Here is a 17,389-nt window from a genome sequence, read left to right as displayed (position 1 = left end):
CAATACATAGATTCTATATGAATGAACGATTGTTCATGTGTGTCGGTGGTGGTTTTTTTAAGTTATTGTCTTAGTATGAATTTTTGAATCTACTGTTTTCTTATTAAAACTATAGGAAACAGAATCAAGTTACTAATAATAGCCACATGTTATTTATCTTATATAGTAAACTTGTCCATACTGAAAATAGATAATTACCTCTCAATTAGTCCACTTGTCCAATGTAGCTAGCATTTTTTTTTAATGTCGACATTGCGTAATATAATTTGTCTGTATTTTAATGTAGGTGGGCTGGGTAATCACGTTTTTAATCAGTAGGGATGTGCAGGGCATAAGGAGCATATTAGACAGGGATATCGTCCATAACGTATTCAGCGGGACATCAGCTAGTGTGAAACAGGTGGTGATGGCTATTACGTGTCGTGTTGATGCATTAATCCTGCATTTGGGACAACTTAATGGCTTCAAAGAACAATCAACGGTCTAGTATTACATGACATGCCGTGAAAGATCTAATGCAGATTGTGTGTTTATAATTAACGGGCACTTATTGTCAAGTGTTAATATATATATATATATATATATATATATATATATATATATATATATATATATATATATATATATATATATATATATATATATATGAGGTAACATATTTTGTTACAAAACTTATTTTTTTTTCAGAAATTTAATTTGAAAATTTGGTTTTAGTTGAACTTGAAAACATTGTGCCTTATATTGAAAAAGAAGTGATGGCGGTTTTGAGCCAATGCCAAAACGGAACCAATAATTTAAAAAATTCAAGAGATCAAAGACAAAGTTTCTCTTTGCCCTGTTTTCAACATTAACTTCTGTTGTATTCCATTAGGTCTTCGCGTGTCTCAACAGACTTAAAACAAAGTGGTGTGAGGGATGGGAGGGGGGGGGGCGGACAAAAGTCTGGCCGTAACCCACGGGTGTAGCGGCTGGCGACAAGCGTGGGTGAAATGCTATTGTTATTGTCCTTACGGTCTGGTTGGATGGATGAAGAGCAATTATTAATCAGTAATCATTTAAAGAATTAAAGCCCTTACTAAAGGGAGATAATTTATGTTAGCTGTATAGCAATAATTGAACCAGTAATGCTCTTAGTAAAGGGAGATAATTTATGTTAGTTAATTGTGAAATTAAAAAGACAGTTGTATAGCAATTATTGAACCGGTAATGCCCTTACTAAAGGGAAATAATTTATGTATGTGTGTATATTGTGAAATTAAAGAGACAGCTGTACAGCAATTATTGAGATGAACGGCTATATTTCATGATGATAATGTCATGACGGTTGTTACGTCCGGGTTAGATTCGAATTCAAGAACGACTCGGATTAACGTTCGATACGTTTATTAGGTCTCACATATCACATTACAACATAGCCCTCGACCTAACCCTGCCAACTAACTAACCCCTGACAACCATTCACTCCAGCTTTTATACCGCATTCGACCTTGGGATAACAATACACAAACACACCGGGGTTAACAATACTCTATGGTAAACTCAACTCACACACGCACTCTCCCCTAATTCTAGATCATTCTATCCTATTCTAGTCTAACCTACAACTGACCCGTAACAACGGTCTGGTGTAGAAATTAAAGTTGCAGTAACGCTCATTGTATTTATTATTTGTGGAGATGTCAATACTTGTAAATACAACACAAACATATATACATTTTTAAAAATAACAATTTTGAAGTATAAATTTATTCCCATATATAACATTCTGAATTACAAACTTTGACAATAATAATAAATTATGGATGTGTATTAGCGCTAACCCAGTCCTCTGTTCCCCAGGGGCTACAAATAAATGATCAGCGCTAACACCGGCTGTGTGGGGTGGGTCCAGTGGTTGACACGTGACGTGTGTAGGTTTTGTACTCCTCCCTGCGCGTCACGTCCCCAGGGCACCATTCAGCAGAGGGTGAGCACGTATGACGTAATCTCTGAAGGAAAGATGAGCAGTCAAATGGATGGTGGAGGTCTGATAGAGAGATGAAATGTATGGTGGGGTCTGATGTAAGGATATAAGGATGTAAGGATGTAAGGATGTAAGGATGTAAGGATGTAAGGATGTAAGGATGTAAGGATGTAAGGATGTAAGGATGTAAGGATGTAAGGATGTAAGGATGTAAGGATGTAAGGATGTAAGGATGTAAGGATGTAAGGATGTAAGGATGTAAGGATGTAAGGATGTAAGGATGTAAGGATGTAAGGATGTTAGGATGTAAGGATGTAAGGGTGTAAGGGTGTAAGGATGTAAGGATGTAAGGATGTAAGGATGTAATGTATGGTTGGGTTTAATGTAAGGAAAAAAATGTATGGTGGGGTCTAATGTAAGGATGTAATGTATGGTGGGTTCTGATGTAAGGAAAAAATGTATGGTGGGGTCTGATGTAAAGAAAAAATGTATTGTCTAAGGATCGAATGTATGGTGTAGACTGTTTACCAATGAACCAATGACAATGTTTGTCTACCTACCCTTTTCACACACCTGTTTCATATACCTGTACACCCATCTGTTTCATGAACATGTAAACCCACCTCTTTCATATACCTGTACACCCATCTGATGGATATAACTGTACACCCACCTGTGTCATTCACTTCCATACCCACCTGTTTCATTCACCTACACACCTACCTGTTTCATTACCTACGCACCTACCTGTTTCATTAACCTACACATCCACTTGTTTCATTAACCTACACAACCACCAGTTTCATTAAGCTACACACCCACCTGTTTCATTAACCTGTTTGTCTACCTACCTTTCTCACACACCTGTGCACCCACCTGTTTCATGAACCAGGTGCACACGCGGTGCACCCAACTCTTTTAGCAGCATTTACACCCACCTGTCTCAAGAACCAGCACACCCACCTGTTTTAGCCACCTGTGGAACCTCCTGTTTTCGTCACCTGTGCACCCACCTGTTTCAGACTTCCAGACGACCTCGCCACCTGCAGAGCCGCAACTGCCGGGATAGGCAGGAACCAGAAGACGGCTATAAACCAACCGAAGGCGATTTCACCAGGACCGTAGATGTAGCCGTCAAACACGGGCGCCTCGTAGGTCGCCAGGGACGCACACAACAACAGCTGCGGGCCGACAAATAAACATAACATATTTAACAAGTACTGATTTGATCTATGTAAACTATAATTTTAACAACTTTTACAAAATGTTTTGAAATTTTTAGACAAAAATGCAACACAAACAAGACATACTATTACTTTTTCCCTTAAAATATAAAATCAGCAGCTTATTAAAAAATTTAATTTTTTTTTCTGAACGCATTTTTAGACCTCTTCATTGGTGGGCTTACACCTACTTAATGGTTTAACTCTAGTGCACGGGTTCCCAACCTGGGGGTCGCGACCCCCCTGGGGGTCGCGAAGGTCTTTCTGGGGGGTCGCCAACTGGTATACTAAACCTTAGTAATTTGAAACAAAACATAAATATTTAGAAGAATTTTTTAAATTCGGCTTCATTAACATCACTGGAAATGTAATAGAGAAGAAACAAAGCGCACTGTACAAAGTTGTTCTCAGTAACGAATCTATGAAATCTTCAAAACTAAAACGTCATTTGAGACGTGTCATTCGGAACACACCAAAAAATATATGGAGTTCTTTCGTCGGTAATAAGCTAGTTGCAAACGCCAGAGGCTTGATCGAACAGGAAGTTTTCACCAGCATTAGTGCAAGCATCAAATGAAGTCGCGATAGAAAATGCCAAGCAAAAAAAAAAAAAAAAAACAATAGGAGAAAATATTATCAAACGCTGCATGTACGTAAATGTTAAATAACACATTTTTATTGAAATTAAGCTTTCACCATTGTTTGCTTTTCAAGATGATAAATCAACAGACGTGAGTTCGTGTTCGCAGCTGCTGGTCTGTGTCTATATTCAGGCGGACGATAGCAAAGAAGAGGTTTTTTTTGTGAAGATAGCATGGAGAAAATAAATATCTTTTTTGAAACTGGATGATTAAATTGGGTTAGAACGGCTGTGGGGGTTTGTACGGATGGTACGCCATCTATGTTTAGCTCAAAATCGGGCTTTCAGAAAACAGAAAAGATTTAGCTCCCTAACCACTGCCCTGACCAATCGACATCAAGAGTCCATTGCTAGTATAAGTCGTAAATTATATAAAATCTGGAGCCTTCAAAGAACTGAGCAAAAACATTAATATAGATCACGAGGTTCTGCTGTTCTACACTACAGTACGCTGGCTGTCAAACGAAATGTTGTAAATTGTGTTTTTGAATTGATATCTGATATCAAATTGTTCTTGGGAGTGCAAAGGAAACAAGACTTTTTGGTATACTTAAAATGACATGGAGTGGTTGGAGAGAGTATCATACCTAGCAGATGTGTTCGAACATCAAGATAAGCTTAACCTGAAGCTTCAGGGAAAATGATCGAATATTATAACTTTCCATGATAATCTCGGGGCATTTTTATCATAGCTGCAAAATCGGTAAAGAAAACAAATCTTGGAAATATTGTAAATTTGAGAAACTCTGCGGTGTGGTAGATGAATCTGATTGTGAGATAATTAAAATTTTGAAAGAAGCGATTTCTGGGCATCTTGAATCTCTTGAAAACGAACTGCATCGCTATTTCTCTGAGCTTAAAAAAGAAGAATCTGCATTTACGCATTACCCATTCTCTTCTTCCCTTAATGTTGCCAGCATTCCCGATGAATTACAAGATGAATTCTTTGATTTGCAGAATGATTCCGTGTAAGATGAAAAACTGCAGACACAATTTTGGTGTAGTATTCACCATTCATACCCAAACGTAAAATTTATTGACTTTTCGAGAATATATTTATTTTCAACACTATTCTTTGATTAAAAACAAAATTAAGATAATTATAATGACATAGGTTGGCGTTAACAAATTTTTTTTAAAATTAAAAACTTAACCACGAAGGTTTAGCGAATAGTATGCAATTTTACTCATGCTATTAAAACAGTTATCAAGAGTAGTTCATATTGAAAGTCTACTAGAAAATCTTATTTTAGTGCTTATTAATTTCCATACTAATTTCAGCTTTTTAATTCTATGGGGGTCGCGGGTCACTTACTTTTTATAAAAGGGGTCGCCACTCGAAAAAGGTTGGGAACCACTGCTCTAGTGGTTTTTCAGGCTACAGTCTGTGGTATCGAAGTTCCCCCACTGTCTGATGTGAGGCTGAGCACATTCTATCTACTCTCTCTCTCTCTCTCTGTCTCTCTCTCTCTCTCTCTCTCTCTCTCTCTCTCTCTGTCTGTCTGTCTCTCTCTCTCTCTCTCTGTCTCTCTCTCTCGCTCTCTCTGTCTCTCTCTCTCTCTCTCTCTCTCTCTCGTCTATACAGCTGAGTGTCCTGCTTAACTTGTCAAATTACAATAATTCATATATTAAATAATGCAATTAACCGCTTTTGACATGTATGAATAATAGTAGTACATGTATTTCCATAAAACTGCGCCTGATATTACTGAATAACAAACGGGATCGATGTACTTCAATAAACTACGTTTTACGTATTCAAACTTACTGAATAATATAACAAAGTTGACGTATGTCCTAAAAACTACGTTACACATATTCAAACTTACTGAATAATAAAACAGCACAGTTGCATTAAAAAAAAAAAACTTTATGGAGCTTAAACTTACCCAATAATAAAACAGATTCAAAGCACTTCTATTAAACTGCGCTAAACATAACTTAAACTTACTGAATAACAAAGAGGGTCGATGTATTTCCACAAGATAACAAAAATATAAGGCGGTCTTTTACCACTCATAAAAGCAATATCGTCTAGCATTCTCTCTGCTCCTGAAATATTTAAGTAGAATAGGCTTCATATGAAGTTTTTGCAGGTAAATATAAATGTATATTGGGATAAAATTTAAAATTCATTAAAGATGAGACGGAGTGGCCTAGCGGTAAAGCACTAGACTGCTAACCCGAAAGTCTCGAGTTCGAATCCGAAATCATGTCAATAGAACGTCCTTGAATCAAACCAGCTCTGATGGGTACCTAACTCAAGTAAGAAAAAGTAATGGCGGCTGGGCATAATGCTGACCAGACTATCCCTTCAGAAACAAGTGAACTATATTTCACTTGCCCCATAGATAGTCAGAATTGAAAGTGAACTTTGCTTACTAAAGATGAGTTTTATCAACAGAAATATAAAAATATCTTGATCTATAATTGTATACAATGATCTACAAATCTATAAATAATATACCCATTCGCTACCGTTTTTTAAAAGATGCAATTGAATGCAACTAAAAGTGAGACAATATTTATTTTGGGTCCCCTCTTTCTAGTCAGGGAAAGGGAAAGAGGGGTGCACAAAACAGACAGGAAGGCGAAGTCTTCTTGTAGGGGTGGAGACAGCAGGGAAGTCTTGGGAGGCTGCAAAATCAACAACCGGGGAACGGACAAAATGGAAAATTATGGTTGAGCCACAATGCTCCAAATGGACTAAAGATCATTAAGTCAAGTCCTGTCTATTCAACTGGGTCTAGAACTAATTTATTCAACACTTAACCTGAATTTTAATTCATTGATTTCAATGTGTTGTGTAGTTACTGTATAGCCAGCCAACCACGACTTAAAGCCATACATTTGAATGTGTTGTGTAGTTACCGTATAGCCAGCTAACCACGACTTAAAGCCATAGATTTAAATGTGTTGTGTAGTTACCGTATAACCAGCCAACCACGACTTAAAGCCATACATTCGAATGTGTTGTGTAGTTACCGTATAACCAGCCAACCACGACTTAAAGCCATAGATTTGAATGTGTTGTGTAGTTACTGTATAGCCAGCCAACCACGACTTAAAGCCATACATTTGAATGTGTTGTGTAGTTACCGTATAGCCAGCCAACCACGACTTAAAGCCATACATTTGAATGGGTTGTGTAGTTACCGTATAGCCAGCCAACAACGACTTAAAGCCATACATTTAAATGTGTTATGTAGTTACCGTATAGCCAACCAACCACGACTTAAAGCCATAGATTTTAATGTATTTTGTAGGTACCGTATAGCCAGCCAACCACGACTTAAAGCCATACATTTAAATGTGTTATGTAGTTACCGTATAGCCAACCAACCACGACTTAAAGCCATAGATTTTAATGTATTTTGTAGGTACCGTATAGCCAGCCAACCACGACTTAAAGCCATACATTTAAATGTGTTGTGTAGTTACCGTATAGCCAGCCAACCACGACTTAAAGCCATACATTTGAATGGGTTGTGTAGTTACCGTATAGCCAGCCAACCACGACACACTCCAATGCACCAATGAACAAGGCCGTGACAGCAGAGACGTACCAATCAAAGATTTGAAACAAATACATTCCACCCTGTATACAAAACATATTAATTGCTTCATATATATATATATATATATATATATATATATATATATATATATATATATATATATATATATATATATATTATACATATATTATACATATATATATATATATATATATATATATATATATATATATATATATATATATATATATATATAGTACCTAACTAATGAGGCAGCTGACTTCACAAAGATCTTAAGCCCTAATTGTCAACTTTTCATAATAATTAGTTTCTTTTAGACATCTTTCCGGAAAGGGGGGCACTTCCAATTGGAGCTCTCCAAGGACCCCTCACTCGGATGAAATAGAACTTTTTTTTATTTATGTAGAAAATATATTATATAACTATCTAGTCTCTCCCCCCCCCCCCCCCCATTGAACCATTAATCAATTTTAGCAGCTTTTACAGATGAATGTAACAAAAAAAAAGCATTAGATGCTTATTGTTCTACGGTCTAAGTCCGCCACAGCACGTCATTTCAACCTCCGATCGAACAAATGTTTTTTCCTAATCTCGGATATTGGCCAGCCAGTTCGCAAACTCGCCAGTAGCCAACAGGCAATATCCGAATCAGGAGATCATGAGCAGACTTTGAATTTACATACAGTAATGGTTTTGAGAATTAATTGATCAAGCGAAAGTGATAATTACCCGAGTTGCAAAGGGCAAAGCAGTAATAAAAGTTAAAACAGCGAAAGCTATTTTAATCCATAAACCTCTTTTTGTCACAAAGCCTGGTCGTATGTCGAGTAGAAAGGTCAAAACTATTTCCACAGTAACAAACTGAAAAGAAATTTCATAAACATAATTAGCAAATACTATGTTAATATATAGCAATTAGGGCTTATTTGTTTTAATTTTTTATTTATAAGGAAAGGAGGAGTCAAGTTTTAAAATTTTCATTGTATTAATTTTTTCTTCTTCTTCTTCATTCTGAATTTTTTAGTGATGCAAGGGATTAGTCTTTATCTGCCAGGGGGTTTGAACTCGAGACTTTTTCAAATTTAACAACCAAAAGCTTTGCCGACTCGACTACGCATCCAACACAATTAAGTACACGTGTCAATGGTTATGTGCCAATGAATCCATTGACTTCGATTTCAGCCTACTTTTTTTTGGATTTGCTTCCATAGCCTTTGTCCAACCAAGAACAAACTACAAGACAGCAGTTGTTTGATTTTGGAGTTGTCTCCTAGAAGAGTGGCTGTCCCCAGCTAACGAACCTCATCTGCCCGAGGGTTCGAACTCTAGACTTCTCGGTGTAGCAACCATGAGCTTTACCGACTCGACCACGCCGGCATTAAACTTATAAACATTGGCTTATAGACATACGGGCTGCAAACGCATTATTTATGCAGAAATATATCAATGTACAGATGATCATTTCATTAAGTTACCCATTCGGACAGTCAAAAAAGAGCAGAAGAAGTGTTCAACTGTATCTGAGAATAAGGCAAATAAACGGATAATATGATCAGTTCAACGCACAGCCGCTGCTACTTTCTATAACAGGTACCCTTTAGAGCTGGGTGGGCTCAGGGACGTCATCGTGGTCGATACTTTTTGGCTAGCAGTCGCGTGTTCTACCATTGTTCAATTTAGTGGATGTGTAAATAGTATTATCTTCGGTGACTGTGGTAGCCTACACGCTTTTGTGACTTTCGGATAAAGCCAGTATTTCTAACTAGATATCACGTTAAATCGCGAAAATATTAATCACGTTCGTAACAGTGTAGTGTTCACGTTAATTTATTGGTGTATATGCTTGTCAACAAAGCCTAAATCTACTATATTAGTACGTTTTTTTTTCTTACCTGCGAGTCTAGGGCGACTGTAAACAACATGAGAAAAAACAAGACGCCCCACAACTGTGGTACAGGGAGGTAAGCGATGGCTTCAGGATAGACAACAAACGCTAGACCTGCGCCTATAAATAGAAATACATATTTTAACTAGAGTTAGCTCGTGAGAACTTGAATCAATGAGACCCTAAAACTGCAAGTACTAGGTGCAAAAAAACATACGAATGATCTATCCACATGATATTGTGTATGTGTATACATATAGTAACACAAATGCGTGTGTACGCGGGTGTGTGCGTATACCCGTGCGTGTGTGTGTGCCTTTGCGTTTGAGTTTGCTTATGCTAGTGTGTATGCGTGTGCGTGTGTGCGTGTGCGTGTGTGTAGGTGTAGGTGTAGGTGTAGGTGTAGGTGTAGGTGTAGGCGTAGGCGTAGGCGTAGGCGTAGGCGTAGGCGTAGGCGTAGGCGTAGGCGTAAGCGTAAGCGTAGGCGTAAGCGTAAGCGTAAGCGTAAGCGTAAGCGTAAGCGTAAGCGTAAGCGTAAGCGTAAGCGTAAGCGTAAGCGTAAGCGTAAGCGTAAGCGTAAGCGTAAGCGTAAGCGTAAGCGTAAGCGTAAGCGTAAGCGTAAGCGTAAGCGTAAGCGTAAGCGTAAGCGGAAGCGTAAGCGGAAGCGTAAGCGGAAGCGGAAGCGGAAGCGGAAGCGGAAGCGGAAGCGGAAGCGGAAGTGGAAGTGGAAGTGGAAGTGGAAGTGGAAGTGGAAGTGGAAGTGGAAGTGGACGTGGACGTGGACGTGGACGTGGACGTGGACGTGGACGTGGACGTGGACGTGGACGTGGACGTGGACGTGGACGTGGACGTGGATATAGAGGTGGACGTGGACGTGGACGTGGACGTGGACGTGGACGTGGACGTGGACGTGGACGTGGACGTGGACGTGGACGTGGATATAGAGGTGGACGTGGACGTGGACGTGGACGTGGACGTGGTCGTGGACGTGGACGTGGACGTGGACGTGGACGTGGACGTGGACGTGGATATAGAGGTGCACGTGGACGTGGACGTGGACGTGGACGTGGACGTGGACGTGGACGTGGACGTGGACGTGGACGTGGACGTGGACGTGGACGTGGACGTGGATATAGAGGTGGACGTGGACGTGGACGTGGACGTGGACGTGGACGTGGACGTGGACGTGGACGTGGACGTGGACGTGGATATAGAGGTGGACGTGGACGTGGACGTGGACGTGGACGTGGACGTGGACGTGTAGGCTTGGAAGGCTACCGGTAAGTGCGGGTTCTGGTGTGTTTCTTGTTTTGTCTAGGCATGTAATGGTGTGTATAGGTGTGTAGATTTAAATGTCCCCGTATGTACACGTATACATTTTTATGTATGTATCATTTCTATTTCAAATGTAGGAGCGCATGTCCCCACCCACTCTTAATACGCCCATGGTTATCAATCTCCTTGTCCCATAACAAACTTTCACCAATACAATATTTTACAACTTAAGCCCTTTGTTTACAATTCTTCTTCTCCTCTCCTCTATGATTCATAACAATCAAAAGTCAACTTTTGTATACCTGCATCAGCGAATTTCTCAACAGGTACATTCAGGTTGTAAGCCATGTGACCTACGATGGAGAAGATGGCGAACCCAGCGAAGAGACTTGTACCTTCACAAACCAGCGTCAACATAACCGAGTCCCTGTGGAATGTGAAGTGAAAAGGTTGTTATTTTTTTGTCTTAGTAAGTGTCATCGGAGAACTAAATTTTGTCGGTTGGAAGCAGAGGCGTAGCGACCCTTCCCGGCTCCCGGGGACAAACTTTCAATTTGGCGCCCCCTAGAGAGCAACTTTGCACCTCCCCCCCCCTCAACGTTTCGATGTACACCCCCCCCCCCCCCAAACTTTTGATTTGCACCCCCACCCTCAAACTGCAAAAAATGCAGCTAAATTGACATTTTAATTTGTTTTACAACCCATTTTGGCGCCCCCTAAGGTCGGCGCCCGGGGACATATGCCCCCCCCCCCATCGCTACGCCTCTGGTTGGGAGTAATCTAATTAGAACGTCCACAAAAAAAATCGGATTTTAGACCCCCCGTCCACACGCGTCCACTTTCGACGGAAATCCTCAAACTCTTTAAAAAGACGTCTTCCGATGTAATTTATTGCACATTAATTTACAGTATACAAGTAGTGTTACAATCCCTGGGGAATGTAAGTCGAAAGTCCTTTTGTTGTCCTACTGAAGATTCGAATTGCGTATACAGCAATGCCCAGTCAACATTGTTTTTTTTTATAGAAATGATGCCACGACTCATTAAAACAAACTGGGATAATCAGTACTGACGCAAAAGTAAAACATCATAAGATCAGAGTTTCTTCCAGGCATCTCTTCGGGCACCCCCCCCCCCCCTCCCGAAAAAATTCTACCCCCCCCCCCCCACCGAACGAAATGAAACTTATATAATTTATATAGAAAATATATACTTTTATCAGTGTCCGCCCCCGAAAAAAAGTCTACCCCCCCCCCCCCCCCCAAAAAAAAATTCAAGTGCCCCCCCCCCCGGAGAAAAAAGTCTGGAAGAAACACTGCACAAGATACACATGAGAAAATAACTTAGCGTTAGTGATCAAAGTCAAACTTTGGTAATTTTGTAACAATATATCTACTCTGTTGTCTGTAGGAAGTAGAGTTTCCCTTCCAGCAACGGAATATGAAGACGTATTCGAACTCGAGACGTATGCGTTAGCAGGCTAGCTCTCTACCGCTAGACCATTCCGTCCCGGAAGTTTATCTTATTAGTTACAATAATCACACCCCTACTGTTAGTCTAACAGTTCTAGACTGCTAGACTGCTGTAGATGTTACCTCAAGCAGTTGTTATTGAACTTGTTGTAGCTTGCGATGGTGGCGAGGGCGCCCCATATCGGACCCAGGGAGTAGACGACTTGTAGGCTGGCCTCTAGCCAAGTCTGGACCAATAGGAGTTTACTGGATGGATGATATAGATATATGGGATACAAGGGAAATATACTGGGATATGGGACAATGGTTGTGGATGGGACACATATGGGCGATGCTCGGATATTGGGCTTAGATGTACAAAAAAGATATAGGGGGACACACGAGGAATACACAGGGATCTGGGACTAACGTAAAAAAGAATGTGTAATGGGACATAGCTGGACAATACTGAAATATGGGGTATAGCTGGACATTACTGGGATATGGGACATAGCTGGACATTACTGGGATATTGGACATTGCTGGACAGTACAGAGAAATGAGACTCATAAACAAAACTAATATGTTCGACAAACATGGACAAACTTGAGACATTTGAACTTTTAAGACGAGTCCACACTAATTGAATACACTTCTAATTTTAAACAAGGTAAATTCTACATAATATATTCTAGAATTCTAGAAGATACAAATATTTATAGAAATCATATAATTTAAAGTTCCAATGAACATATTTTTTTATTTATCATTAATAACATTCTTATTTTTCTTATTACTATTGACATGATTATTCCTTTTCCCTTATCTAACGAAAAAAATAATCATATAACACATATAACTACACACTACCACTAGGTATAGACTGTGTTTTAGACCGGACAGTACCTGAAATCTGGCCAGATGTAAAAGAGCACACCGTCCACTGCACCAGGCAATGTCGCACCTTTAATAATTAAAACTGTAATCAGTATGTACGGCAAGGTGGCGGTCACGTACACTACCTGGAAGAAACAGTAAATTAATATTTTCAAGTGACAGTTTTTAAGGAAATGTTATTTCCTTTACCAAGCTAATTTCTAGGAATATTTCATAAAGCTTTGGCGCATGTAATGTTTTTAGCTACCTTTAGGCGGGGAGGGCAGAAGTGAGGAGATGTGAGTTGAGGAGTTGTGGTGGGATGGTGGGGGAGTTGTGGTGGGATGGTGGGGGAGTTGTGGTGGGGTTGTGTTGGCCACCCATTCAGGGCGTAAACCGACACAAGGACGCAAATACAAAAAACACTTACATCCAAGATTTTATCTATATTAATTTGCATTTCAAAACTTATTAACAATATACTAGAATTTAAAACAAACCCTCCCTGCTCTTTCTTATAAGGAATGTTAATTTAAAATATAAAGGCAACCAATACGGTCCAAATTTTAATAGGTTATAATGATGTTACGTCTGGGTGTTATTCAATGCAGAAGACTATCCGAGAAAATATTCAATACTTTATTTGTTCCCATCTTTACACATCACCCTCGTCCCTAGCCGCTACTAACTAAAAGCCCCTTACATCGTTCCGCCAGCTTTTATACCCGCACTCGACCTTGGGATAACAATACCTCAACACCCCGGAGTTAACTCAACTTACACAAGCCTCTTCCCCACGTTCTAGACTATTCTAGTCTATTCTAATCTAAACTAGAACTGACCAGTAACAAAAGATATCGTGTTAAGCTTGACTTATGTTGCACTAACCATTACAACTCATAATAATGTAATTTAATAACGATTAATATAACCTAAATGTTTATTAGCGTTAAAGCAATACCAGACTGGATGATATTGCATTAACGGCTACCCACCTTCCCAACAGTCTTGACACCGTTAATCAGACACAAGAACACCAAAATACAGGAGACCAACAGGGCTATAGTCGTGTGCCAGGGGAGGCCACCCATCGATGACATGCCAGTCGAAAGCTCTAAGACGTTATTTCTGAAAAGATAATGCATTTTACACAAAGTTATAAGACAGTAAAGTCATTTGTTTTACATTTGGTGTTCTTAACAGTAATCCCCAGAGTCTTTTTTTTTTATTTCTCATCCTTGTACATTCCTCCTTTACTAGAAAAAAAAGTCTGGAAGAAACTCTGGTGCTGACCACACTACCCTCTTGTATGCCGAGGTCCTTGAAACAGACGAACTCTCCTTCATCTGTCGCATGTGTCTTTGGGCACGAACCGGAAGCAATGATTGTCAATGTATTTTTTTTTACTAGAGTCACAATAACACAACAGTTGTATTTTGTGTGATGCCTTTGTTTTCTATCATCCAAAAAGTAAATAGTAGAGTTTCACATCTTAACGTTACACGCATGTGCAGTTGGTTAAAATATGAACGTAAAGCTCAATTTTTATTACATGACAGTTAGGCTGTATCTGCAGATACTCAACTTACAATGTTTGCGTATGTCAGATACACTGTAAGTTTTGCATGTCTACCGATAAATGGGTTGACATACTGAAGAAAGTTAGTTTGTTTTTTGTGTTAAAATGTAAATAAACAAGTGTAACTTACAACCAAAATTCTTCACTAGCAGGTCTTAGATTTGATGTGTCTAATGAGCCATTGAATGTGATATAACGTCCGTCCATTTCATGGGAGCTCTGGTTCTGACTGGTTCCATTTGTGTAGGTGGTGGTGCTGATGTTGTAGTCGTTGCTGCTGGTATTGTAGCTGTTGCTGTTGATGTTATAGTTGTTGCTGCTGCTGTTGGTGTTGTAGAAGACGGTGCTGGTGTTGTAGAGCAGGACCCGACTCCCCTGCGGCACACAGCGGTCAGAGTTCCACTCTTGTCCACACAGTGTCCAGGGGAGGGGCGACTTGAAGGAGTTGACCAGGTAGATGAGGATCCAGGCGATGAGGATGAGGCTATAACAGGAGGACACCGTGTTCACGACAACTTGGGCCACACCGATACCTTCAAAAGTGAAGAATACTTGTCTGAACGCCGAAATTATGATTAGAGGTAGATTGGTTTTTATTGTTATGAAGAATAAATAATTTCAATCGCAAAATAAAGTAAAAAAAAAACCCCACAGTAACTGAAACAGCACAAGATAAGGTAAAATATAAATGTAAATAAAAACAATAATCACACAACATCAAAACTGTATTTTTTTTAAAGTTATAGTTTACCTTTAAAAAGAGGACATATATTCCATACATGATAAGCTCCCTTGGACATAAACTGACCCATGGCAACTTCCAAAAAGTACAAAGGCAGACCAATAGTGACGAGACAAATCACAAACGGGATGAGAAAAGCTCCTGGGGAAATGTTAACGAGATTAAAAAGGGATACTGATTTTTTCAATGTTTTTTTCAAATTTACTTGAATGAGTTCGTGTTATAGCTCAGAATTTGTTGAGGGCTTTGAGAGGGAATTTATGTGGAATGAGCTTAATCAAGAAAAATCCTTCAGAGCACATGAAGGCGTGGCCTAGCGGTAGAGCACTAGACTGCTAACCAGAAAGTCTCGAGTTCAAATCCGGGTTCATGTCAGTATCTGAGTCCACCCAGCTCTGATTGGTACCTAATTCACATTAGGGAAAGTAAAGATGTATAGGCATAGTGCTGACCAATCTATCTCTTTATATGCGAAGGTCACAGAAAGTGATGAACTACTTCATCCACCTAATGGATCGATAGCTCCGAAAGGGCACTTGAATTAGGATAATTTTTGTTTACTTAACCAATAAAAAAATTCTAGATAGTTACGAATCGGATAAACAAACTTGTTTATCTTTTTTTTAACACGCTAAAATTTATATGCGGTTTTTTTTCAACGAACTTTAATCCATGGTCTTTATTTTCCAAGAACACCAACTTTTCTAACTGACCCGCAACTTATTTTTTTACTAATCAACTTACCTCCACCATTTCGTATACAAACATAAGGAAACCTCCAGACGTTTCCTAGACCAACGCTATATCCAATCAAAGACAGAATGTATTCGGCTTTTCTTGACCAGGTGTGTCTCTGTGGTTCTTTAGAAAGTTTAAATTCTCTGTCTTGTTCTTCTTCATCGTCGTTTTTAGCAAGGGCTAGACTTTGTTCATTCATTTCTTAATCGATTGTATTTACTCCGACACACGTCTTGCGTCTGTGAATAAAGAATACTAATCAAATTCCTGTTCAATTAAAGGAATGCGATTTAAAAAATAAAATAAAACATGATGCATGTTTTCTATCAATTTTCAAATTAACATGTATGCATATTTATGCAAATGGGCATAACAAAGTATTAATTATGCAGCATAACACACATCTGGTCATGTGGTCCATGTTGTTACATATCTTTACCTCGTGTTATTCCGCCCTCATTATTTCAGTACTAATCTTCACTCACATAATTTATTGTTAAAATTATTGTTATGTACTTTTAATTCAGTTGTTACTTCCTCGTATATAGAGTAGGCCTATAGATGAAGTATTGTTATCATGCAGAAAAACCACATGCAATTTTGAAAGTTTTCACAGTTTTACTTCTTAGCACATCATCAGGGAGTTTATGGGACTTATTATTTATTGGGCGAAAATTAAACTTTATCAAAATTTCGGCGTTTTACGCGTAATAGAGTCGGAAAAACTGAGCTTTGCAATAATATTGTGTCCGTAAGTGTGTATGTATGTCTATGAACACGATAGCTTGAGTACCGTTACAGTTAGGTTGTTGACATTTCATATATAAGAATTACCTCAAATGTGTAGTTCTGTATCAGAAAAACCCCATTGCGAAATGTTTTTACAAGCTTTTATTTAACTCACTTCCTCGTCAGTCTGTCGTCAGTCTGTCGTCAGTCTGTCTAGACGGAAACGCAGGAGTGAAAATTCGGACAGTTCTACTTGACCGACACGATTCACAGTTGGCACGTGGGTCAAGACATGAGGACAATGCAATCTGAAACTAAATTTGACTTAATTGGATGCCTAATTGATTTTTTATGAATTAATTAAAATTTGGACCGAATTAGTAGGCATGTCTAGCCAACCACACCACACGCGTCATCAATAGCTGCGCCATCACGACCACGTAATGGCTGCGTTCAAAAACCATTGCGCGCCTACTGAACGTGATATTCAGTAGGCGCGCAATGGTTTTTAGTCATGTAACTCTATTGTAGATAAAACATGTAAAGTACTGAAAAAAAATTCATAAAAAAACGTTTTAATAACAAGCTTTTATGTAATGATGCACTAAAAAGTAGAAAATAAATTATAGACTACTATTTAAATAACTATAAAGAAAAGCGTGGGTGTCTTCCTTAACATTTGTAAAGGTATCCAATAGATACTAAAGTGACCCACGCTTTTCTTTATAGTTATTTAAATAGTAGTCTAT

At 39.0% G+C, this 17,389-nt stretch overlaps 1 protein-coding gene across 1 annotated transcript; it reads right to left on the bottom strand.

Annotated features, from left to right (window-relative positions):
* Positions 1-2,931: 2,931 nt before the first annotated feature.
* On the bottom strand, positions 2,932-16,110 carry LOC131932594 (sodium- and chloride-dependent creatine transporter 1-like). The gene is made up of 12 exons (XM_059289524.1): positions 15,918-16,110; positions 15,183-15,314; positions 14,562-14,964; positions 13,848-13,980; positions 12,883-12,998; positions 12,121-12,243; positions 10,828-10,952; positions 9,258-9,370; positions 8,095-8,226; positions 7,325-7,424; positions 5,778-5,878; positions 2,932-3,144 (listed from the first exon to the last, which is right to left on the bottom strand). Exons 1-12 carry the CDS (start codon positions 16,108-16,110, stop codon positions 2,932-2,934), a joined length of 1,884 nt encoding a protein of 627 aa, XP_059145507.1.
* Between the last annotated feature and the right edge of the window lie 1,279 nt (positions 16,111-17,389).

The sequence above is a fragment of the Physella acuta genome, unplaced genomic scaffold (genome assembly GCF_028476545.2).
Source record: "Physella acuta isolate Inbredline_101_S28 unplaced genomic scaffold, ASM2847654v3 ptg002227l, whole genome shotgun sequence".
In the NCBI taxonomy this organism is placed as follows: domain Eukaryota; kingdom Metazoa; phylum Mollusca; class Gastropoda; family Physidae; genus Physella; species Physella acuta.
The sequence above is the reverse complement of the archived record's forward strand: the minus strand, read 5'-3'. Positions and strand labels throughout refer to the sequence as shown.